We start from the raw sequence: 25,281 nt of genomic DNA on the forward strand, positions 1-25,281 counted from the left end.
ACTTTCGAAGCCGGCGGCGGCCATTTTTGGTGCCCATAGAAGGGCAAAGCGACACCGGAAGTTACATCAACGCAACTTCCGGTGTCAAATGGCTGCCGGTCCCGGATTCTGCAGTCCGGAACTTGGAAGGTAAGTGCAGCTTGGACATGCACAGTAAGGTCTAGTGGTTCTACATGTTGAGAGACTAGAGAGCTAGCATGACTCTGGATTTGGGAAGGCTAAATTAGTCTTTTTTCATAAGCATGGAGATATCTGGGCTAGTCATTGCATGCAGGCCGTCTGGGGGTGGCCTCAAGCTTCACCTTGCCTGCTGCTTCTGGAACAGAACCAGAACCTGCTGGAATGTGGTGGGTCCTGGGCCCATTCAACAGGAACCTCGCTTTCCAGTCTGAATTCTGGTTGGGGCAGATTTCCGCCAGTCAAGATAAATACCAAGTTTGAACGTTTGTTCCATGCATGGCAAAGGGGGTGGGTATTTGCCTCCTCTGTGTTGTCATCAAGTACGTGTAAGAAAAAGCAGTGTGCGAAGCATCCTGTATAGTTTGAGCATCTTAAATACACTGCCAAAGAAGTACATTCCATGAAATCCAAAGTGACTAAGGATGTATTTGATTTGTAATGCCCTTCCCCCCCCCCAATATTAACATTCTTATTTTGATTACTGGTGTCAATTGCTTTCTGTTGTATTCTCGCCCTGTTTCTTTCCTCTCTACAGAAATGTGATGTACTTTGGGAAGATTTCCACCAAAAGCTCGTAGACGGGTCCTTGTTGACCTTAGATACATACCTGGGACAGTTTCCTGATATAAAGGTACTGTAAGGTCTCAACAAGGGCTAGTTCACATGGTTGACAATAGCAGGATTGTGGTTGAGGAAGGAATGTCTGCAGCTGTGTGCATATTCACCACTACAAATACAACATAACATGAGTGTCGGTCAGAGCCCCATATATCCGCATCCACATACATATTTTCCTTCCTGTGACCCTTCCATGTCAAAAAAGGGTGGAAGGGAACACTGTCACAGTATTCCTACCTGTCACAGTGGCCGGAGTGGACTACTTCAGAGTAACGACGCTACGCAGCTCTGCATTTTATTCTTTTATTGGTGCTGCGTATTTACAGTGCTCAAGTCATTGCTATTTACACGGAGCGATGTTGTCAGTCTGTTTCAGAACCTCCTAATGGCTTTTGGCGCGTCTTTCTCCAACACAAAAGCTTTGGCAGACCCATCCTCTTGCCCCTCCTCTTCCTGCGTAATTCTGGAGTTGGAGGGATGGGTCTTCCCCCCTTGCTTGCCCCTTCCTGTCCCACCTGGGACCCTGGCTCCTCTACCTTGCCTGAGCCTCGGACACGACTTCCTGCTTCCCCACTGGAATCGGAACTCTCCCTGCTTTCCCCTTTGCTCGGGGACGGGCTTGAACTCAGGAGGGGAGGGACTTCGCGATATCCCCTGTCCCTCACATCCACCCCCCTCCCAAGCTCTCCTTCACCCCTCCCCAGGCCCCCCCCATGTGTCGGTGACGACTGGAAGCCTAAGAACTCAGTGCTCTCCGAGCCCGTTGGTGTGAATACCTCCCCCCAGTCCTGCGAGCCCCCCCCTTCCGCCTGGGCGGACGGGAATCCCAAAAAGTCCGTGGCGTCAGAGCTGGTGGGGGTAAAAACGTTCTGCCAATCTGCTCCTTCCTCTGACTGGGTGGATCTCGGTGACACCCATACCTCATCCTCTGGTTCCTTAAACTCCGCTTCCCAGCGCCATGGTGAGCTGCTCTCCCGTGCCTCCTCCTCCTCCCCCTCCCTTTCCATGTGCCAGGGCTTGGGTCTGTGGGGAAAGAGGGCGTGAAATTCTTCCACCAAGAATTCCTCCTGTATCTGAGTGGCTGGGACCCATTCATTCTGGGACGGTGGAGCATCCTCCCATGCCATGAGGTACTCCAGTCCCCCCACCCCCCACCTTGAATCCAGGATGGCCGTGGCCTCATTGAGTTGCTCCCTGCCTTCCCTCTCCCCCCCTCCCTCGGGGGTTTGTTCGCTGTCTCGGAGCCTGCTGCTTTCCCTGTACGGCGACAGCAGCGATCTATGAAACACTGGATGCACCCTCATGTCCTCTGGCAGTGCCAGCCTGTATGCCACCGGGTTTACCTGTTGCGTGACCGTGAAGGGGCCCAGCCTTTTGGGTGCCAGCTTTTTGCACCTCCCTCTGGTGGGAAGGCCCTCCGAGGACAACCACACCTTGTCCCCCACCCTGATGACCTCCCCTTGTCGCCTGTGGCGATCTGCCCCCTTTTTGTACGCTTCCTTGGCCCTCTCCAAGTGTTCTCTGAGCTGCTGGTGCACCGTCTCCAGTTCCTCTGCCCAATCCTCAGCCTGTGGGCCCTCCTCCTCCTCCTCCTCCCTCTCCCTCTCTGGGAAAGATCTGAGGTCGCGCCCGTAATTGGCCTTAAAGGGCGACACCCCTGTGGAGACGTGCACTGCATTGTTGTAGGCAAATTCTGCTAGTGGCAAGCGATCCACCCAGTCCGTTTGCCGCTGGCTGACGTAGCATCTCAGGTACTGCTGCAGAATGGCGTTGACCCTCTCCGCTTGTCCGTTGGTCTGCGGGTGTCTAGCCGTCGACAAGCTGACCTCCACCTGCAGGAGGTTCATGAGCCGCCGCCAGAACCTGGAAACAAATTGGCGGCCACGATCCGAAATAACCCTTAAAGGTAATCCATGCAGTCTGAAAATGTGATCAACAAACAGTTTGGCTGTCTCTTCTGCCGAGACTGCCCTGGCACACGGTATAAAGTGACACATTTTGGACATAAGGTCCACCACCACCAACACTGCAGTCTTACCCCTGGACGAAGGCAGATCTGTGATGAAGTCCATGGACACCACTTCCCACGGCCTGTGTGGTGTGGCTAAGGGCTCCAGCAACCCTGGTGGCGCTGCTCTGACCACCTTCGCCCGCTGGCAGGTGGTACAGCCCCTTACATAGTCTCGAACATCTTCCCGCACCCCTGGCCACCAGAAGTGCCTCATGACTAGGTGAGCGGTTTTGTCCCTTCCAAAATGCCCCGCTGTAGGGTTGTCGTGCATCTGCTTGAGGACCGTACGTCGAAGCTGGGTGGTGGGTAGGTACAGCGCACCCTTGTAGAAAAGCAGCCCTCTGCGTACTGCAAAGTCTTTTGCCTGCTCCCTCCCCCCTCTCAGTTCTCTGAAGATGCGGTTGGCAAATTCATCCGCTGCCGTCAGTGCTGTGAGTTCTGCCTCGCTCACCACAGCTGCTCCGCAGGACCATGCCGACGGGGGGAAAATGTGCCTTGGGGCTGGTGGCGCCTCCTCCTCCATGTACTCTGGCTTGCGGGAGAGGGCATCCGCCCTGACATTCTGCTCCCCCGGGATGTAGTGGATGGAGAAGTTGAAGTTCGAGAAGAACTCTGCCCACCGTATCTGCCGCTGGTTGAGCACCCTGGCAGTTCTCCAGAACTCCAGGTTCTTGTGGTCTGTGCACACCTGGATGGGGTGCTTCGCGCCCACCAGGAAGTGTCGCCAGTGCTGGAACGCAGCGTAGATCGCAAGAAGTTCCCTATCAAACACTGTGTAGTTGCGTTCAGGCTGTGTCAGCTTCCTGGAGAAGAAGGCACAGGGTCTCCACTCCCTGTTGGCGTCCAGTTGCAACAAAATTGCGCCCACAGCTTTTTCAGAAGCATCAGTCTCAATGCGTAGGGGCGCGTCCTGCACCACATGGAACAGGTTTTGGTCTGAGGCGAACACTCTCTTGAGGCTTTCGAACGCTGCTTGCGCCTCTGGTGTCCACTTGAACTTCTGCTTGCCTCTCAGGCAGTCCGTGATGGGAGCCGTAACGCGAGAGAAGTTCTTGATGAACTTCCTGTAGAAGTTAGCGAAGCCTAGTAGGCGTTGGGCATCTTTGCGCGTCCTGGGGCTGTGCCAGTCCAGGATGGCCTGCACCTTGTCCTTGTCCATCGCCAGCCCCTTGTCCGACAGCTTGTAGCCCAGGAAGTCCACCTCTTTGGTGTGAAACTTGCACTTCTCCAGCTTCACATACAGGTGGTTCTCCTTCAGGCGTTGCAACACCTCTCTGACATCTTTCACATGCTGCACTGGGTCATTCGAGTAGATAAGGATGTCATCTAGGAAGACCAAGCATTTCCTGAAGAGGAGGGACCCCAGGACGTGGTGCATGAAGGCCTGGAAGCATGCTGAGCCCCCTTGCAAACCGAAGGGCATCACCAGATATTCAAAAGAGCCCAGAGGCGTGAACATCGTGGTTTTCCATTCATCTCCTTCCCGGATCCTGATCAAGTTGTACGCCCCCCTTAGGTCCAGCTTGGTGAAAATCTTGCCCCTGCGTGCCGCTGTCAGGAGATCATCCACTCTGGGCATGGGGAAAGCCACGGGCTCTGTCACCGAATTCAGCCGTCTAAAGTCCACCACAAGACGGCGCTGTTGCGTGTCTTTCTTGTCCACCCAGAAGACCGGGCTGCCCCCTGCTGCCTTGCTTTCCCTTATGAACCCCCGCTTGAGGTTCTTGTCGATGAAAGCGCGCAGATCCTCCAGCTCCTGGTCTGACATGGCGTACAGCTTGGCTGGGGGTATCGTCGCCCCTGGCACCAGGTTGATCTGGCAGTCAAAAGGCCTGTGCGGGGGTAGGTGGTCGGACTCCGCTTCGCTGAAGACCTCCTGCAGGTCCCAGTACTGCTTGGGTATTGCCTCACCCCCTTTGATATGCATGGTGGCCACCGTGGCTATCGGAGGCCCCTCCCCTGGTTGGTGCTGCATGCAATGTTCCAGACAAAAGTCTGACCCAAACGTGATGCACCTCTGGTGCCAACTGATGGAGGGGTCGTGGCGCGCCAGCCAGCTCATGCCCAAGACGATGGGGGGGTCTGAGATGGTGGTGACGTTGAACGCCAGTGTCTCTGAGTGCCTTCCCACCGTCATTCTCATGGGGGGGGTTTGATGTGTGATGGCCCCTCCCAGCAGCTCCCTGCCGTCAATGGTTGCTACGTGCAGAGGAAAATCCAACTGCAAAAGCTGGATTTGGTGCTCTTCTGCAAAGCTTCTCGAGAAGAAGTTGGCGGACGCCCCACTGTCAATTAAGGCGAGGACCGTCAGGGGATAGCCATTTGGGAGCGTTAGCGTCACTTCTAGAACCACTCCTGCTCTGGGAGGGGTGGGCTGGCTCTGCACCTCTCTGTGCGGGTGGGCGGGCTGGGGCTGTTGTCTGCTGACTGTGCCTGGCTGCTGCCCCTTGTCTCCTGCAGCCAGGCTTTCCCGTTTCCCTGCTGTGGTGCTGCGTCAGTGGGGGAGGGCACCACCGTTCCCGCCTTTCCTTGCCACTCCCTGCGATGTGGGCAGTCTCTGACGAGATGCTGGGGTGAGTTGCAGAGAAAGCAATTCCCGCCCCTTCCCTCCTTGCGCCTTGGCGCCGCTGGGGTTTGAAAAGCCCGCGCGCGCGCGCTATCAATCTGCATGGGCTCCTGGTCCTGGGTGGCTCCAGGCGTGGCCTGAAAGGGTTGTTGAGGGAGTGGCTTCTCCTGCGACCGTGGGAACCAAGCCCGCTTTGCGCGCGTCGCTTGCTTGTCGTTCCACCGGGATTCCTGCCTCACCCCCACCGCCAGAGCTGCTTTGCTCAGTTGATCCATAGTACTGGGCTTTGGACCTCTCGAGAGTTCATCCTTCACCTCCTCGCTCAAACCCAAGTAAAACGCAGCTTGCATGGGAGGCGAATCCAAAACCCACCCCAGTCTGTGCACCAGCATGGTGAATTTCGCCCAATATGCGCGAACTGTCATATTTCCTTGGCGTAAATTATGCAGTTCCTCCTTAGTCTGGTCCAAATGACTATCGGACGAATACATCGTCCTCAAACCTTCTAGAAATTGTTGGACATTTTTCATGCAAGGATTCTTGGTTGCGATTAATGGTCTTAGCCACTCCCTGGCTGCTCCGGTGAGATGTTCCACAATAAACGCTACTCTGTGCTCATCATCGGGGAACTCATTCTGGTGCAGCTCAAGAGCATACACGATCTCAGTCTCAAAGCCCTGAAACTCCTTCGGGTCTCCATTGAACTTGCTTACAAGGGTCCCTGCTCTCCTTCCTGGCAGCACTTGGACTTGGGGAGCCCCTCCCGCCTTGTTTTTCTCTGCATCCAGCTTGTTTTGGAGGTCTACCGCCACCGCCCTTAAATGCTGCTCTTTTTCCTGGAGCTCTCTCACCTGTTCCGCAAGTTGTAGCCGGTCGTCCTGGACCTTCTTAGTCTCCTCTTTAGCTGCCTTCAATTCTCCCTGCGCCTGCATCGACAGCTGTTGCAGTTCTAGCTGGGCTTGCTCAGCGATCTGCCGCCACTTCTCCGCCTCGGACACGCTCATCCCGGCAACTCCGAAGTAGCCCAAAAATGATTAGGAGGTTGCTGTCACAGTGGCCGGAGTGGACTACTTCAGAGTAACGACGCTACGCAGCTCTGCATTTTATTCTTTTATTGGTGCTGCGTATTTACAGTGCTCAAGTCATTGCTATTTACACGGAGCGATGTTGTCAGTCTGTTTCAGAACCTCCTAATGGCTTTTGGCGCGTCTTTCTCCAACACAAAAGCTTTGGCAGACCCATCCTCTTGCCCCTCCTCTTCCTGCGTAATTCTGGAGTTGGAGGGATGGGTCTTCCCCCCTTGCTTGCCCCTTCCTGTCCCACCTGGGACCCTGGCTCCTCTACCTTGCCTGAGCCTCGGACACGACTTCCTGCTTCCCCACTGGAATCGGAACTCTCCCTGCTTTCCCCTTTGCTCGGGGACGGGCTTGAACTCAGGAGGGGAGGGACTTCGCGATATCCCCTGTCCCTCACACTACCTTTCTGCCCCTGTGAGCCACTTCTACCGGTAAGTAGCTCACGGTTTTTATTCAAGCCATAAAAACTAAAAATTGATCTGGGTCAAAGCTATAGATACCTGGGGTAGTTTTGCTTTATTGGTGGCATGCTGTAATCTGGATTACATACAGGCTCATCTTTGGAAGGCTGTTGTGAAAGGTGGGTGCTTCTTTCATGTAGTGGGGTGCACTAAACACAATTAGCTCCCCCCCCCAATCTCTTCAGTTATCTAGGTCTATCAAGCAATGCTTGTTGATTATTTTTGTTTTATTTAAGGCATTTTAGGCAGCACTTTTTTTAAGGCTCAAAGCTCACAAGGCAGCGTAATACAACAAATGCTCCTTCTTTATCCAACAAATACTCTTTTAAAAAACAACAGGGGCTGTTCTAAACAAATGGGTCTTTTAAGCCTATTTAAAGGCTTAAATAGGATTTCCACAATCGCAAAAGTGTGAGGCCCCTGGCGGAGAGATGCAGTCCTCCAGGCCTGCCAACCTACGTGATCTCACCAGTGGGCCCATGGATGGGGGCTTGGAAATTGATATCAAAGCATGGTGACAGCTTACATATCACCAAAAAAGGACAACCTTTTTCATTAAATTTGAAACTAATTGCTGTAATTTACATGGAAATACAATACATCTCCCTGTAGTAGGGAAGACAGTGACCGAAGTGAGCTAAGGGCACACTCTCCAGATACTATTGAGAGGAAATTCAAGGGCCCTGATCTCCCCCCTTCCTTATTTTTTAACCAGACTTGGACCAGAAAGCCCTTCAAATGGAAAACTCCTCCAAATAAGACTTCAAACATAGCCCTGCCCTAGGTAGAGTAGGACTCTTGGACACTTCATCTTGTAGTGCCGGCAGGGCTGGTGTGAGAGGCCCGTCTGGATTAGCAAAAAAAATTAGTTCATTTTCAAAGTTTTCCTGAAGGACTTCAGTGGAACTGATTTTGGTACTAGAAAATACATTTCTCATGTGTTTGACATCTGTGCATAGCTGTCAAGTTCTCCCCTTTTTTAAAGGGAATTCCCTTATGCTGAGTAGACTTCCTCGTGAGAAAGGGGGAAACTTGACAGCTATGCATCTGTGTGACATCAGTGTTAGTTTTTGCCGTATGGATTGGTATACGTGGAGTTTTGTTTCACTTGTTGAGTGCCTTGTCTTTCCTGTGAAGTCTCCTTATTGAACCCAGGCTGCAAGTTTAGAGAATGTGGAAAACGCTGCAAATTAAAGACCTTTACTCTCTGTTTTCTGACAGCTCCCAACATGGTACTTGGGCTTATTTTTTGGAATTGTTTTCTAATCTCTTCTTCTGCTTCCTTCTGTTATACTTTTGTATATTTCTCTCTGTATTGCTGTATTGATTTCTCTCTCTCTCTGTAGAAAGGGGTCCTACTGATAATACATTATTGTAGCAGTTAATGGCCTATTTGTGGAAAAACAGATTCCAAACAGAATCCTGATCTCTTTAATGCGAGGCCCAACTGGGGCTGGTGTCAGGCTACTATATTAATTAACTAAGCCACAAACATATGTCAAAATGGGATTTGATGGTTATTGCTTAGCGCAGAGCAGCCATCTAAATCTATTGACTTTGACAGAATATTCACTTTGTTGATTAATATACATAGGGCAAGATTAGGCTCAGGGTAGCTCTTTGAAGTTTTGTGGCAGTATGTTCTAGAATGCTTTTGAGTGAAACGGATGTGAAATTTAGAAATCCAGCCTTTAAAATGTTGACGAAAGAAAGCTATGCATTTTACTTTACCAGCGGTATCTGAGTTTAAAAACAACAAGAATGTAGGCGAAGCTTAGTTCTTAAGTGATAGGAGAAAAAGATAGAAATGGTCTTTGAAAAAGACTGAACATTTCAAAATCGCAAAAGCTGCATCTTAAACTATGCAGATGCATAAGGAGAACTGCGAGTTTTGATTGGGTATCACTGTTTGTAGACTCGTATTGCAAAGCGGAGCAGAAAGCTAGTGGACTATGACAGTGCAAGACATCATTTGGAAGCCTTGCAGAGTTCAAAGAGAAAAGACGAAGGCAGGATTTCCAAGGTAAGATGTCCCTTTAAATTCTAACCAGCAGCAGAATTTCTGTATGAAGTTGCTCCTTGAGAAATGCTTGCTAAATCTTCTTTCTTTCTCTTTTAATGCCCAAGCTACAAACTCCACAGAACAAAAGGGTAGGCAAAAATAAACAAACATGGGCTTCATCTAGAATGTGCTAGACTGCTGTGGATGGTTGGCATACCATGTAATGGTACCATGGATGGTTGGCATACCATGTAATGACCTTTATCATAGGCCCCGCCTAGAGAGAGAAGGCTGGCCTTCCCTCGGGCCAGATTGGTGTTCCCAGTGTTGGCTTATGTGCTTTCTCCTTCTCCAGTGCAGTGCAAATGGTTTTATGCACCACATGGGCCAGAGGGGTGGCAGGGGTTGGGTGTGGGCATCACTCCTGGAGTGACACTGGCAACCCTTTCTCGCTATTGAGAGGTCATATCTCTTGATATGTGCCATGTGTGATAAATCCCGCCATCACTTCATTATATGAATGTGTGAAATTGCCATATATATACATATACATATATATATATATATATAGGCTTGTGGACAAAGGCAATAAGGTTTAAATTAGTTAACATCCTTGAAGCAGAAACTCATAGTTAGTCAGAGTAGACTCATTGGAAGTAATTGGTCCATTAATTTCAGTGAGTCTACTTTGAGTAGAACCTGGTTGGATACAGCCCATAGGCGGGAAGTGTCTCATGCTGGGGACTTGGCAGCAGTCAGGATCAAGTTGCCATACATCCCAACTTTAATGCATTATATTAAATGCATTTTTTGTAGCTGGTGGGACTTAGCAACTGGTCTATGCATTGGGAGAGAAGGTCCCAGTGGTAACAATTAATGTCTCCTATAGTTTGACCATTACTCTCTGTATCTGTATGGCACCTTGCCAACAGAGCCAATTGTTGCCTCCTTTCTGCTGCACTTCACTAGATGGCTATACTATAAGGCATAGATCAAACAATGCAAGGGACCAAGAAAGTTCCACCTCATGTGTCAAGCTGCTGATTCTGACCTGATTCCTCAGCTGAAGGCATTTCTTGCCTGCCTGCCAACTTCCCAGCTGTCCTCAAAAGATTACCAGCCCAGAGGAGAACCCACCCAGAATTTGACTTGTTTGCTTTTTCATCCAGTGCCCTTTTGTTTTCGCGCCAATTTGTGCCAATCTGTTTGAATTTCATTCTAGGCAGAGGAAGAGTTTCAGAAAGCACAGAGAGTGTTTGAAGATTTCAACATTGATTTGCAAGAAGAGCTGCCATCTTTATGGTCAAGGTAGATATAGCAATGATATATATGATATAGCAACGAAATCCTTCAATTTTTCACAGAAGCCTAGAGAACTAAGGCTGCCCTCTCTTTGTAATGCGTTAATGCAGGCATCCCCAACCTTTGGCCCTCCAGATGTTTTGGACTACAATTCCCATCATCCCTGACCACTGGTCCTGTTAGCTAGGGATCATGGGAGTTGTCGGCCAAAACATCTGGCGGGCCGCAGGTTGGGGGTGCCTGTTTTAATGAGACGTGTAGCTTCGGTAAACACAACCAGCTATTGCAGCAGTGGGTTTTTTTTCCAGTTAGCAGACATGCAGCATGTTTGATCCAAAAATGAAACTCCTAGACAAAATTGAATGTTTATATGCTCCTCACTAGAACCTAGAGGAAATTGACTAAAGATGCAAATTCACAGCATAGTCAATGCGCCATAGACCTGATTTCACTCTCTGATCCTCTGATCCAGCATACATATGTTACAAGTGGTGGGCCTACGTGGGCAACTTTGGGCTTACATGTTTCCATCACTGACATTCAGTCCATGGTGTGTTCACTCTGGTGTGTGAGGTTCACCATTGATAAGTGGTGCTGGGGTTGTATTTAAAGGAGGCTTACCTTAAGTCACATCACACTGGAAATTTGGGGACGGGGGAGATCTGTTGCCATGTATTTCTTATATCTAGATGTTCCCTTTTTACATTTCCAAATTGGATACTGTATATATATGTGAATAGAGCATACTTTTGCAAAGGCGTAGGAAACTTTCAAAGGCATAGGAGGAAACAGCATTGGAGGAAAAAAAATACATTTCATTATTTTTTCCTTCTCTTTACAACCTTTTCATTTTTACCTTGTCATCTCCTTTTAGGCGAGTTGGCTTTTATGTGAACACATTCAAAAATATCTCCAGCCTTGAAGCCAAATTTCACAAAGAAATATCTTTGGTGAGTAATAATGAATGCGCTGTGGAAGAAAAGCAACAGACACCTTTGAAGTAGGTTGAAAATGCAGGTACCAAGATGCACACATGTAATCTTTTTCCTGCTTCCTTTCTGTTACAAAAATGATTGTTTTTTTTACTATGATTAACATTAGTGAATGAAACTAGCATAATGCAAAATAAAAAACCAAAATAAAAAACTTAGTTGGTCTTTAAGGTGCTGCTGGAAGGAATTTTTTAATTTTGTTTTAGCATAAAGCAGTAATTATTTTTAATGGCTTCCCACTCTCTACTGCTTAAGTTTGCTGTGTTAAGTTGAGAGCCCCCTGATGAACATGTGGTAATGAAATGACAGACATTTAGAAGCAAGGGTTTAGGATAATTGGCCCTGGGGTAATCCCAAGACGATTTGCAACACACATCTTCACTATTAAGTGTGAAGCCTTGCAATCTATGTGTGTTGTGTGTCACTGTGTAACATCCTATTTTTTAAAAAGGGTGACTAAGCTTAGTCCCATAGTGGAACAAATATGGGATTTTTAGTTTATTCTCCCCCACCCTACCTAAAGTAGCGGTTATAAAATGACAACTGTTTTTGTCCCTTCAGCTATGCCACAAACTCTATGAGGTGATGTCAAAGTTGGGAGAGCAGCATGCTGACAAGGCCTTCACCATTCTCGGAGCACCCAGGTAAAAAATATTGTCTATCAAACTGCATTGCGCATGACTTGAGCCACATTCATCCAATAATACAACCAGTAACTTTTGACAGTACAAAGTTAATCAAAGTTTGTGAATAGATAACTTCTTCTTTTTTCAGTTGAACATGAGGGTTTCCCCTGGTTTTGCCTCAACCCCTATTTTATGTTGAAAGCAGACTTTTGTTGGTGGCAGAGCTATGGCTGCAGTCAATTACGTAGTGTTACATCAGAAACAGATCAGGGGCTCACCTTCAGTAATGGAACCTTTTTCACCCACCATGTTCCTTGGCTGAAGGGAGTCCTTAGTCCCCTAGTGAGGCATTCGAAGAATGCGTGGGTAACAAACAGCTCCTTACACTTTATCAGATGAGGGGGGACCTTTTGGTCTCCTCTGTGTTTGCAAGTTTTGTCCCAATGCTTTTGTCCCTGTATCGTTTCATGCAACTTCTGAACTATGGCTGTACAAACTTGATAAGTACGTTCTGTAGCTACACAGTGCTTGCAAGTTTACTATGTTAGTATTAACTGTGGTACAGGCAGCTGCAGACTATTAGAAAATGTTCAAGTCGAGCCAAAATGAAGGGAGAGCATTTCGTAAATATTTTTCACACCGTGAAAAGCGTCTCTCCTCTGATTTTTTTTTTAAAGGTGTGAAAGGGTGCCTAAGTATTTACAGTGCAGCTCCCTTTGAAGGCTTTCTGCCCTCATTCTGAACTGGCTTTGTGAAATGATTGCAACGACATCTGATTTGCTGCGTGTTGTTGACGCGATATCATGGCACCAGCTTCATGAGTCCTGATTGGGTGGGGGATCAAATAGCCAGGGAGAAGGTTGATTAAACAAGATAGATTGTGCCAGAGCAGCAGTTGTGAATCACAGCAAAAAGGCATGAATAAATATAAATTGGAGGGTGGATGGGTAGATTCAGGGAGCTGCTGCATTGTCCTCCAAAAGCCAGCTTTTGCACCAACAATGTTCTCTGGGGAGCATTCAGCATAGCCCTACAGAATTGTAGCTTCGTTGGAAAACTTGTAGAGAAATAGAATAGAAAGGAAAGAATGTTTTAATATCTCATCCTTTCTTTTTGAAATAAAAATTTCCACAGAAAGAGGTGGTGAGTGAACACTTAAAGTGTCTCGTAGCTTATGAATAATCTTACTTTGATTTAGTATAGAGGACATGATTGAGGCCTAGTCAATCATGTGTTATTTTCATTTTCCACAGAAGTGCTGAAGCCCATGTCTCAGCTTACTGAGTAGGATGCTTATAGAATGCACTAGCTGTACGCTTCTTCAAAATACAACATTATAGTTTTCAGAGATCCTAGATCTTAGATGTTCTTAGATTGCACAATGTTTCTTAGATGTTGGGTTCCATAATTTCTGTTCTTTAGCAGCATCAATTTAGACAGCAGAACTTGTAGTCACAGAGGATTTGGCTCAACGGTTTAAATAGCTTTTATATTGAAAGATGTCCCTTGTTGAGACATAATGGCATCTGCAGAAGTGACATAAGATCCTGTGTCTCCTTCAAACCCCCCCCCCCCAATGCTTCCTAGAAGATTGAAGGGAGAGGCATGATCTTCTCTGCAAAAGGCCCTGTAAGTGAGAAAAGACCCCAACTCCATCCAGCCCTGGGTTTGAAGGAGACAAGGCCTTGCCAGACTTGCGTGAAGCTTTGACGAAGGGCAAATGCAGTGGAAGAAATACCTGTGTGTTTCCTGTTTCTGGGTCTTTTCCAGGGAGTCTTCTCTTCTCATGAGGTGGCCAAAGTACTGGAGCCTCAGCTTCAGGATCTGTCCTTCCAGTGAGCACTTAGGCCTGATTTCCTTCAGAATGGATAGGTTTGATCTTCTTGCAGTCCATGGGACTCTCAAGAGTCTCCTCCAGCACCATAATTCAAAAGCATCAATTCTTTGGGGATCAGCCTTCTTTATGGTCCAGCTCTCACTTTCATACATCACTACTGGGAAAACCATAGCTTTAAGTATATGGACCTTTGTCGGCAAGGTGATGTCTCTGCTTTTTTAATCCACTGTACTATCACATAATGAACCAAATGTACACATTGTAGATGGAAACATGCAGACTTCACGGGTGTGTCTTGTGGGAGCAAAAAAAAAAAAAAACCAGTTCAATATGTTGAAATGGCAGTATTGTATGTTTTATAAAATATTGGTTTGCATTCTATTAGCGATTCAGGTCCTCTCCGCATTGCAAAAACTCCATCCCCGCCTGACGAGGAGTCCCCTCTGCCTAGCCCTGAAGCAAGTCCCAATCATACATTGGCTGCTCCTTCTTCTCCAGCACCAGCACGGCCTAAATCTCCTTCACAGGTAGTATGAACAGGATTAAGATGGAAATACCAAAGGGGGGGGGGGGTAACCCAGCCAAAAGCAATGAAATTAGCCAGTTCTTCTAAAAGCTTGGCGTTCGCAACCAGCTAATTTCCATCAGAATGACTAGAACCTAAATATTGGTGTGGGGAGGGGGATCCAGAGGCAGCCCTTGTCTTCTTATCCCTTCCTGAAATGAGAGTTAGAAATCAGACTCCCGTCACCCACCCACCTTTGTCTTCCACTTCACCCCCATCGTCAGCGCCAAACAGGCGGTAGCTATGTTTGCTGACCCTTCCAATTCCTTTGCTAGTCAGTGAAGAACCTTTTTGATGGGACCAGTGTTCCTAGAGGACCAGATAAGGTTTCTCTAGGACAACGCCATCTTGAGCAAGGCGCTGGCGCTGCTCCTCCAGAGAAGCCTCAGGACGACACCGGCACCATTTGGGGGGAAATTGCCCTGCCTAAACAGGAAGAAAAGAAAGTTGGCATGGCTGTGCAGCGAGGGATGGTCGGAAGGAGAGGAGATAGTGAGATCTGCCAATCTCTTTCTTACCCCTCCATACTGCATTGTGCCAACTGACATCTGATGACTTTGGGGGGGGTATTTATTCATTTTTTAAAATCAAAGGAAATCTAAAACGTTTCAATCTCAGTACAAAGAAAAGGACTGTCACCCCATTACAATTACTAGGGTGAAACGTCTGAAGGCCGCCAACTGCATCTGGCTTCAATCCAAACAGCGGATTTACTATGGCTATTTTTATCCTCCTGGTATAAAAAGAATATAATTTCCTTTCCTGCCGGGTAAATGTGATTTGATTTCTTTTGTCAGTGGCTCTCCGCTACTTTGTAAGAAATGTGTCAGCACAGCATGTTCATTGCAGCTGGAGAGATTCTGGCTCGAGCACGGACAACCAGCTGGAATTTATAATAATGTTCTGACCTGCACAGATCTAGAGAGTATGCAAAATATGCTGGCATTGTTTTCCTCTCTTAGCATCAAACATTACCATTGACTTTGATTGGTCATTATTTTACAGTTTAGAGGCTGTCACCCACCCTCAAGCATTAATATTTTTACGGGATTTTGATGCCTTCAGATACGCTTTAAAGCAGCACATTGTCACGTCATGTGTTCAGTTGCTTGGAGATTAGTGTATTTTTCGACACTGAATGATCATACTGGGTGGCGTGTAAAACAGCGGTGAGAATGGGTCCTCCAGTTGTTGCTGGACTGCGACTCCCATCATTTCTGACCACTGACCACCTTGGTTGGGGATTCCAATGCCATTTGGAGGGGCCATGGGCAATTCATTCCTGATGTAGAAAATCAGGAAGTGGGATCCAACGGTGCCCTCTTGTCTGTGGAAGGGCCCATTCCATGAATGCAAAGGCCTTCAGTTTTGCAGGGCCTTCTGCAAATGGAAACTGGGAGGTGATTTTCATTGATTCTGCCTACAGTGCTACTTCCCAGTGGTGGCCTTGGAACTCTATATATATATATATAGACTGGAAAGAGAAGTTGCTGAATTACAACTTATCACCAAGCTCAAAACCATGGAGGGACCTGGTTTGAACAGAGATATCGGATTCTTATCTCATTATACATGATAAGCGATCTTCAGCCATCTCAACCCTTGCTTTTTCATGCAAAACCATTTGCAGTCGTTTTCGGTCATCAACAGCTATCAGTCAGTCAATCACCCACTTCCACCACCCTTCTGAGTGATCCCCCCTCCCCTCCCCATCCCCTCCCCTCCCCACCCCTTCTCTACATAAGTGCCTGGGGACTTCTATTTCACTGTATCTGAAGAAGTGTGCATGCACACGAAAGCTCATACCAAAATAAAAACTTAGTTGGTCTTTAAGGTGCTACTGAAGGAATTTTTTTATTTTACTTGGAACTCTCAAGTTTCAGCAGTACCCTGTGCAATTCAAAAATTTGGTGCCCCCTTGCCTACTTGGTTTTAGAATATTTGGTGGTGTCTTAAAGTCAAAATGATGCAGGGCTGATCAGTCCTACGCTTGAAACACTGAAAGATTTGTGTTCATTTTATCCCTGCCACAAATTATCTGAATCTTTGCCTTAAAGATTACACTTCCTAACATAAAATTAAAAAATTCTTTCCAGTAGCACCTTAGAGACCAACTAAGTTTGTCATAGGTATGAGCTTTCGTGTGCATGCACACTTCTTCAGATACATCATATACTTCTTGGTATCTGAAGAAGTGTGCATGCACACGAAAGCTCATACCTATGACAAACGTAGTTGGTCTCTAAGGTGCTGCTGGAAGGAATTTTTTTATTTTTTGTTTCGACTACGTCAGACCAACACGGCTACCTACCTGTAACTTCCTAACATGATTGTTTTTTTGTTTAGCTGAGGAAAGGACCCCCAGTTCCACCGCTACCTAAACTCACACCAACAAAAGAACTGCAGCAGGAGAATATCATCAGCTTATTTGATGACAATTTTGTTCCAGAAATAAATGTGACAACTCCTTCACAGGTGAGTCAGGGCCTCAATAGGTTGCTCCAGCCTCTTGACAAAAGCTGTTCCTTAACAGCTTCAGGACACTTCTCTCAGTTATAGTCTCTGGGATTGTTGTTGTTGTTTAGTTGTTTAGTTGTGTCCGACTCTTCGTGACCCCATGGACCAGAGCACACTAGGCACTCCTGTCTTGCACTGCCTCCCACAGTTTGGTGGCTTCGAGAACACTGTCCGACCATCTCATCCTCTGTCGCCCCCTTCTCTTTGTGCCCTCCATCTTTCCCAACATCAGGGTCTTTTCCAGGGAGTCTTCTCTTCTCATGAGGTGGCCAAAGTATTGGAGCCTCAGCTTCAGGATCTGTCCTTCTAGTGAGCACTCAGGGCTGATTTCCTTAAGAATGGATAGGTTTGATCTTCTTGCAGTCCATGGGACTCTCAAGAGTCTCCTCCAGCACCATAATTCAAAAGCATCCATTCTTCGGCGATCAGCCTTCTTCATGGTCCAGCTCTCACTTCCATACATCACTACTGGGAAAACCATAGTTTTAACTATACGGACCTTTGTAGGCAAGGTGATGTCTCTGCTTTTTAAGATGTTGTCCAGCTTTGTCATTGCTTTTCTCCCAAAAAGCAGGCGTCTTTTAATTTCATGGCTGCTGTCACCATCTGCAGTGATCATGGAACCCAAGAAAGTAAAATCTCTCACTGTCTCCATTTCTTCCCCTTCTATTTGCCAGGAGGTGATGGGACCAGTGGCTATGATCTTGTTGTTATTTTTTGATGTTGAGCTTCAGACCATATTTTGCACTCTCCTCTTTCACCCTCATTAAAAGTTTCTTTAATTCTTCCTCACTTTCTGTCATCAAGGTTGCGTCATCAGCATATCTGAGGTTGTTGATATTTATTCCAGCAATCTTAATTCCGGTTTGGGATTCATCCAGTCCAGCCTTTCGCATGATGAATTCTGCATATAAGTTAAATAAGCAGGGAGACAATATACAGCCTTGTCATACTCCTTTCCCAATTTTGAGGTGATCAGGCACTCTCATTTCTTTAAGAGCTTGCCATAGTTTGCTGTGGTCGACACAGTCAAATGCTTTTGCATAGTCAATGAAGCAGAAATAGATGTTTTTCTGGAACTCTCTAGCTTTCTCCATAATCCAGCGCATGTTTGCAATTTGGTCTCTGGTTCCTCTGCCCCTTCGAAATCCAGCTTGCACTTCTGGGAGTTCTCGGTCCACATACTGCTTAAGCCTGCCTTGTAGAATTTTAAGCATAACCTTGCTAGCGTGTGAAATGAACGCAATTGTGTGGTAGTTGGAGCATTCTTTGGCACTGCCCTTCTTTGTAGACTGATCTTCTCCAATCCTCTGGCCACTGCTGAGTTTTCCAAACTTGCTGGCATATTGAGTGTAGCACCTTAACAGTATCTTTTAAAATTTTAAACATTTCAGCTGGAACATCTTCATTTCCACTGGCCTTGTTATTTGCAGTGCTTTCTAAGGCCCATTTGACTTCACTCTCCAGGATGTCTGGCTCAAGGTCAGCAACCACACTACCTGGAGTGTACAAGACCTCCATATCTTTCTGGTATAATTCCTCTGTTTATTCTTGCCACCTCTTCTTGATGTATTCTGCTTCTGTTAGGTCCTTTCCACTTTTGTCCTTTATCATGGTAATCTTTGTACGAAATGTTCCTTTCATATCTCCAATTTTTTTGAACAGATCTCTGGTTTTTCCCCATTCTGTTCTTTTCCTCTTATTTCTTTGCATTGCTCGTTTAAGAAGGCCCTCTTCTTGTCTCTCCTTGCTATTTTTTGAAAATCTGCATTCAATTTTCTGTGTCTTTCACTATCTCCCTCACATTTTGCTTGCCTTCTTTTTCCCGCTATTTGTAAGGCCTCATTGGACAGCCACTTTGCTTTCTTGCATTTCCTTTTCATTGGGATGGTTTTCGTTGCTGCCTCCTGTATAATGTTACGAGCCTCCATCCATAGTTCTTCAGGCACTGTCCACCTAATCTAAATCCTTAAACCTGTTCCTCACTTCCACTGTGTATTCAGTCTCTGGGATAGTCCCTGTTTATCTGTGTATTTCTTGGCTGATGGAGAACCCTCTAGATGTGATTGGGAGTGGTTGTAGAGTTGATTCCATAGCATCTGTGTAACAGGAAAGATAAGTATTGGTTAAAAGACCTTGAGAGCCTCTTCAGGTGCTCAGAAAAATATTTGGCCTCAGGACTTAGCCACACTTACTTTTTACTATGCTCTTTCCAGGCACAAGTCCATGCTTTAAAGCTCTGTATCTGAGCATGTTATTTGTTGCTCCCGAGGCTTTCCCCACAAAAATCTGCTCTTTAGTGCTCAACTGGAGCAAACATCAATTCTGTTTTTCCACAGACTGCTGTTTGCTCCAATAGAGCACTAAAGAGCAGGTTTTTGCAGAGAAAGCTCTGGGGCGAAAAATGGGGCACTTGCCACAGAGCTTTGAAGTGTGGAAAGAGCGAAGGAAAGGCAACCGTGGATCAGCCCACAGTCTAACTTGCTAAGTTTCTTATGCTGTCAATTCTGTTTTACATAATCTTCATTATTGTGGATACTTTTCATAGAAAAGCAGTTTGTAAATGCAAGCAATAAACTTGCATTTGAGGGAGAGATGGCAATAAAGCATAGTTATTAAAGAGGTGGTTGAGGGATTGAGGATTGGGTAATCGTTCTGTGGTATTATGGCAGCGGAAAAAGCTGAAGTGTAGCTTTTGAATAAATGTGTTTTAAATTTTAATAAATTGTAAAGATGTGGTTGTTCAGTGTTTTCCCCCTGCCCTAACAGAATGAAGTTCCTGAAACTAAACAAGAGGAGTCTTTGTTAGACCTAGACTTCGATCCATTTAAACCCGATGCAGCAGCTACTGTGGTAACCCATTCACCAATGTCTCAGGTAGGTTATTTTGTGTGAAATATTTTTAAAATGTGTACAGTTATGAAGGCACCAAGAAAATGTGGAATTCAGGAAATATGCAACCACGCAATCCGCCCCAAACTTATGGGCAGAGACCGGGTGTGGCACGGGAGCAATTGTGCTCGTCTGGATAGCATATAAACTGTGTCTTAGAATGGTCTCTAAAGGAATATGCAAACTGCATGTTCGTAGATCTTGCTGACTGTACTTCATGACAACGTCAATCTGCAGATCTCACGATGAAGGATAATTGAAATGAGTGTTACTACTGTATTTCTCTGTCCATGTGCATAGGTCTATATTATTCCTAATAAAAATGATCCATCTGATTTTCTACAAAGCTCTTCTGTATTTAATACTCTTCTGTATTTAAGCAGCTTTACAATACCAGAACTTCATATTCCTGAGACAGAATTCTCTCTCTTTCTTTTTGCTATATCCTGCTTGCTATTTTGCCCCTGCTCCCTTCTCGTGACAAAAAAAAAAATCTCCTGTTTTCCAGTATATGTCTTTAGTCTTTGACAGAGAGTTTGAAGTAAACTCCAGTGCTGATTTTCCAGTTCCGCTAATAATCTTGTCTGTTATTAGAGCATTAGAACTCCTCCTCAAACAGTTAGACAATCACAGGAGTTGACAGACAGATATTGATTAAAGTGCATTTGACAGCTGGGTGTCTCATATTTTTCAGACACATTTTCATCCTTATGAAGTGCAGAGGATGGACAATATTTTAAAATATTTAAATCTCTGCACACGGAGATGGCTTTGGAAAACAGTTATTGAAATTCCTGAAGAACAAATTTGTTATCTGTAGTTTAGACAAAGTCACAAAAAGGCCCCCCTCCTATATAATAATACTAATAATAATAATAATAATAATAATAACAATAATAATAATTTATTATTTATACCCCGCCCATCTGGCTGGGTTTCCCCAGCCACTCTGGGTGGCTTCCAACAGAAAAATAAAATAATCAATTAAACATTAAAAGCCTCCCTAAACAGGGCTGCCTTCAGATGTCCTCTAAAAGTCTGGTAGTTATTTTTCTTTTTGACACCTGGTGGGAGGGCGTTCCACAGGGCGGGTGCCACTACCGAGAAGGCCCTCTGCCTGGTTCCCTGTAACTTGGCTTCTCGCAGCGAGGGAACCACCAGATCACAATCACCGGCTCCTCTACTTCCATTGGGACACAGAGGAGAAGAGTCTCCCCTGAAGATCTTAAGGAGCAGACAGGCTGAGACAAGAAGAGACTGTCCTTAAGAGATCCTGGGCTCAGGCCATCTAGAGGAGCTATTTACATAAGATGCATGAGCAGAGGAGGAGAAATCGAAGACCTTGAACTTGAGAAGCCTGAACAAGTCAAAATTTATTGTACTGTACTGTGTTTCCCTTTCTTGCACATCAGAGAATTGTTCGGCGTGATCCAAGTTGCCATTTTGCTTGTGGGTCAGCGAAGGACTATTTTAAGAAACTGGAAATCAACTCGGGATACTTTGCAACAAACTGCAAAGAGAAGCTTCTGTCAGATAGTACAGTTGTGCAGGCAGGCAGGTTTTTAGTACATAAAGAAAATGGAATAGACTAATTCATAATTTATTTGTTTATTTCATCAAGTTTTATACACCTCTTGATTGTAAAAAAAAAAAAAGCCCCTCAAAGCAGGTAAAAACAATAAAATTGAGAAAAACTGACAACCCTACTTTAAGAATACAAAAGTTGAAATACTACTAAAAACAGATTAAAATTGCCCCAACTTTTGAAGCACCTGGGTAGGCCTGTCTAAACAGGAATGTTTTTAGCAGGCACTAAAAATAATACAATGATGGCACCTGCTTGATCTCAGTAGGCAAAGAGTTCCCAGAGTGTAGGAGCTGCCACACTAAACAATTGAGGTCTTACAAATGCAGAACGGGTCTTACGTGGCACCTCTAGTAGTTGGCAATTCTGCCAGTCAGTTACACCAGGACATACCTGCCAAGTTGCTGTCAGAGAAATAAGGGACCGGGCCGAAAATAGCAGGCCGGAAGTAGCGCTGCCACCATTTTGGAACTGGGCAGAGCAGCATCAAAAGTCGCTTCTGAGCATGCTCCGCCCAGTTCCAAAATGGCCGCCGTGCCAGAATAAACTAGGAAAAACAAAAAAACCCCGTTTTTTCAGCTAGGAACAGCTGGAAAAACAGGGATTTCCCGGGGAAAACGGGAGACTTGGCAGCTATGCACCAGGATTTGCTTGAGCTTCCCTTGTGCGTCGCAACATACCTATGCAGTCCTGCAAATTTGGAAATAGACAATCAGGCAGAAATAATTTGCTGTGGCAATATGTTGTTGCCTGTTGAAATCCTGTTTTTGATCTTTGGGAAGCCCTGTATATTAAGGATTGAGGATAATTTCACACATTGCACAGATAATTATTATTATTATTATTATTATTATTATTATTATTATTATTATTATTATACCCTGCCCATCTGGCTAGGTTTCCCCAGCCACTCTGGGCGCCTCCCAAACCAAATATTAAAACACAATACAGCATTACTGTACAGCTGCCTTGCTGTTGATCGTAGCTGCTGGGGTGTGTCTGTGTGATCCAGCATGTGGTAATGGCTGCTAATTATATTACATTTTTGGTCAGTGCTTGAAACACCTTGGTGTATACCTTAAAATGTAATGTTATGAACTAGCACTAAGTTCTGCAGTTGCCCTCTTGAGCAGTGACTATTCCCATAGGGCTTGAGCAGGTTCACTTCCCGCAGAATTATTCCTTAAACGTAGAGTCTGGATCTGTTTTTCCTGATGCTCTGAACTCGGAGAACCAAGAAAATAGAAATTTGTGAAATGCCTTATAAACACATTGCTCCCTCCCATAAGAGAACGCTATGCTGAACCCGATGGAGCACATGAATAACCATGCTACTGTCTAATTATGCTTTGCAGCACATAACAGGGTGTACAAATGAGGTTTTCAACACTGTCCTTCTTTCCCCTGTTCTCAGACGCTACCCTGGGATTTATGGACGGTAAGGTGGTTTCTTTACCTTTACATGTTGTCTTTTTATTGTTGTTGTTTATTTACGGCGCCATTAGTATGCAAGGCGCTTTATGTATCGGCATGAGAAGAAAGGATGGGTTTCAGTCCTGAGGAGTTTGTAGTCTAAATTTTTTACAGGAGAGGGAGACGGAGGAGGGGAAATAAACGAGTAACAGGATGACTGGGCGAAAATACAGTTATGCAAAATAAGAATGTTGTTAGATTTGAGGAGGAAAGACCAAGGGTGACATCCTGCTCTGGTGTCCTGCTTGAACAATGGACTTCTGCTTGCACAAATAACTTTCCCTCTCCCCCCTGCTGCTGCCTCCCCCCACTTGTTTGCACCCCAAATCTGCTCGAGGACTTGGGGCGGGGGCCTTTGGAGGAGATTGAAGGGCAGTAGGAGGGGAGAAAGGAAGGGTTCTATTAGACATAATAATAATAATAATAATAATAATAATAATAATAATAATAATAATAATAATATGTGATGTTGGATCTTCCCGAGAGGTTTTCTGTGCCTGCATTTTTATATACCCAGAAGCTTTGAAATTGTCTTCAGATAGTGGGATGATATGTCTGTGATTGGTCTATGGTAGCAAACATGTAGTATTCTTTACTAGGGAAAGGAAAGCATCCCTTTGTGTTCACCTACTTTAAAAAAAGGGACCCAGGTGGCACTGTGGGTTAAACCACTGAGCCCTAGGGCTTGCTGATCAGAAGGTTGGCGGTTTGAATCCCTGTGACGGGGTGAGCTCCCATTGCTCGGTCCTAGCTCCTGCCAACCTAGCAGTTCGAAAGCACATCAAAGTGCAAGTAGATAAATAGGAACTGCTACAGCGGGAAGGTAAACGGCGTTTCCATGTGCTGCTCTGGTTCACCAGAAGTGGCTTTGTCATGCTGGCCACATGACCTGGAAGCTATACGCCGGCTCCCTCGGCCAATAATGCGAGATGAGCGCGCAGCCCCAGAGTCGGTCACGACTGGACCTGGTGGTCAGGGGTCCCTTTACCTTTACCTTTACTTTAAAAAAAGAAACCATTTCTCCAGAATTGGTTTGGAAAGGTGAATAACTTCCACCTGCACATTAATGATCTTTCCAGAGATGTGAAGACTTGGGGGGGGGGGGAGACACCAAGATAAAATCCTGTTTTTTCTCTCACACACACTCATTTCCCCCTCTCCCCAATTTTTCAGAAACAAATATGGGGGGGGGACCAGAAAAACTGGGTGGTGGGTGGGAACTGAGGCTCCCCACCATTTTGTGTGTCTTCTCCCCCCCCCCCGACTTTCTCTTCAGTTGTAGTAAATGCAGTGATTACTTCAGCCATATTAGTGCTGTAGAATCTGAAACTCAGTCTGATTATTTTCTTGGACTTATTAAGTCTTGGCTTGGAACAATTATGAATGAACCTTCTTTACCAAGAACCCAAGGAAAAATTGGTCTTAGTTTGTCTCCCAACCATGTGGACCCATTCAAATTTAGTTGTAGGGCATGGATTTGGCTGTATAAAACTGGTATCTTTATATGGTTTGGATGGTAATTACTGGCATGGAATGTGGCATGAAATGTGGTGTACATCGTGGGTTCTCTCTTGAAGCTTCTTGTGAGAAAATACTTAGAACGATTTCATTTTATCCTCAAAAAAAAGTCCTGTGGGGCTGAGAGATAAAAATTGGTTTGGGTTACACAGTGAGATTCGGGATGGAATGGGGCTTGACCCAAACCAGGCGTGCTGTGCTATATTAGGGTTGCCATATTTCAAAAAGTAAAAACTAGGACACCCCAAAAGTTGCTGAGCATTGGGTGTGTGGCAGCAGTTCCTATCATTGCTATACCATCATAGCTGCCAAGTCTCCCGTATTCCCCGGGAAACCCCCATTTTTCCAGCTGTCCCCAGCCGAAAAAACAGATTTTTTTGTTCCCCCCCCCCCGGTTTATTCTGGTGCGGGGGCCATTTTGGAACTGGGCGGAGCATGCTCAGAAGCAACTTTTGATGCTGCTTTGCCCAGTTCCAAAATGGCTGCAGCGTGACTTCTGGTGTGGCAGCCATTTTGGAACAGGGCAGAGCAGCATCAAAAGTAGCTTCTGAGCGTGCTCCACCCAGTTCCAAAATGGCGGCAGCGCTACTTCTGGTCTGCTACTTCCGGTCCAGTCCCTTATTTCTCAGGCCCGAACTTGGCAGCTATGTATACCATATGGCAGGGGCTGGCAACCTTTTTGGATTAGTGGGCACATTTTGAATTTTGAGACAGTGCTGGGCGTGTCACTCATAAAATGGCTACCATGCAGTGGGTGTAACACAAAATGGCTGCCACGGGAAGTGCGGCATAACACAGAATCAGAAAGACAGCCACTCAATTCTAGTTTTATTGATTTGGTTTTCTTCTGTACAGACAAGCAATGAACTGGTGCAGCCGGTAAGCAGAACTTCTCTCTTTCACCTGCCAAAGCTTCTCTTAAGATAGACAACTACTGTCTCCGAATATATGTTTCTCCCACAAACGTTGCAAGCTGTGCTTAAATTCCTTAATTTAGTAGTCGCATTTCATTTCTAAACTAAAGTTGCCGTAGTAAAATACTGAATTTTGTGTTTTTCTC

The 25,281-nt window shown here is 45.9% G+C and overlaps 1 protein-coding gene across 2 annotated transcripts in view; it reads left to right on the forward strand.

Annotated features, from left to right (window-relative positions):
• Nucleotides 1–25,281, forward strand: part of AMPH (amphiphysin) — a 92,026-nt gene that overhangs the window by 50,212 nt on the left and 16,533 nt on the right. Inside the window, exons 5-15 of one of the 2 annotated variants that reach the window (XM_035129246.2) lie at nucleotides 716–811; nucleotides 8,828–8,935; nucleotides 9,040–9,063; nucleotides 10,137–10,222; nucleotides 11,091–11,166; nucleotides 11,770–11,852; nucleotides 14,057–14,198; nucleotides 16,583–16,711; nucleotides 19,523–19,630; nucleotides 22,645–22,668; nucleotides 25,077–25,100. In XM_035129246.2, coding sequence (XP_034985137.2) covers nucleotides 716–811; nucleotides 8,828–8,935; nucleotides 9,040–9,063; nucleotides 10,137–10,222; nucleotides 11,091–11,166; nucleotides 11,770–11,852; nucleotides 14,057–14,198; nucleotides 16,583–16,711; nucleotides 19,523–19,630; nucleotides 22,645–22,668; nucleotides 25,077–25,100 — 900 coding nt within the window. The remainder of the gene's footprint in view (nucleotides 1–715; nucleotides 812–8,827; nucleotides 8,936–9,039; nucleotides 9,064–10,136; nucleotides 10,223–11,090; nucleotides 11,167–11,769; nucleotides 11,853–14,056; nucleotides 14,199–16,582; nucleotides 16,712–19,522; nucleotides 19,631–22,644; nucleotides 22,669–25,076; nucleotides 25,101–25,281) is intronic. The other variant, XM_060280563.1, reaches the window with a different exon arrangement.

Source organism: Zootoca vivipara, chromosome 12, assembly GCF_963506605.1.
Source record: "Zootoca vivipara chromosome 12, rZooViv1.1, whole genome shotgun sequence".
Classification (NCBI taxonomy): Eukaryota; Metazoa; Chordata; class Lepidosauria; order Squamata; family Lacertidae; genus Zootoca; species Zootoca vivipara.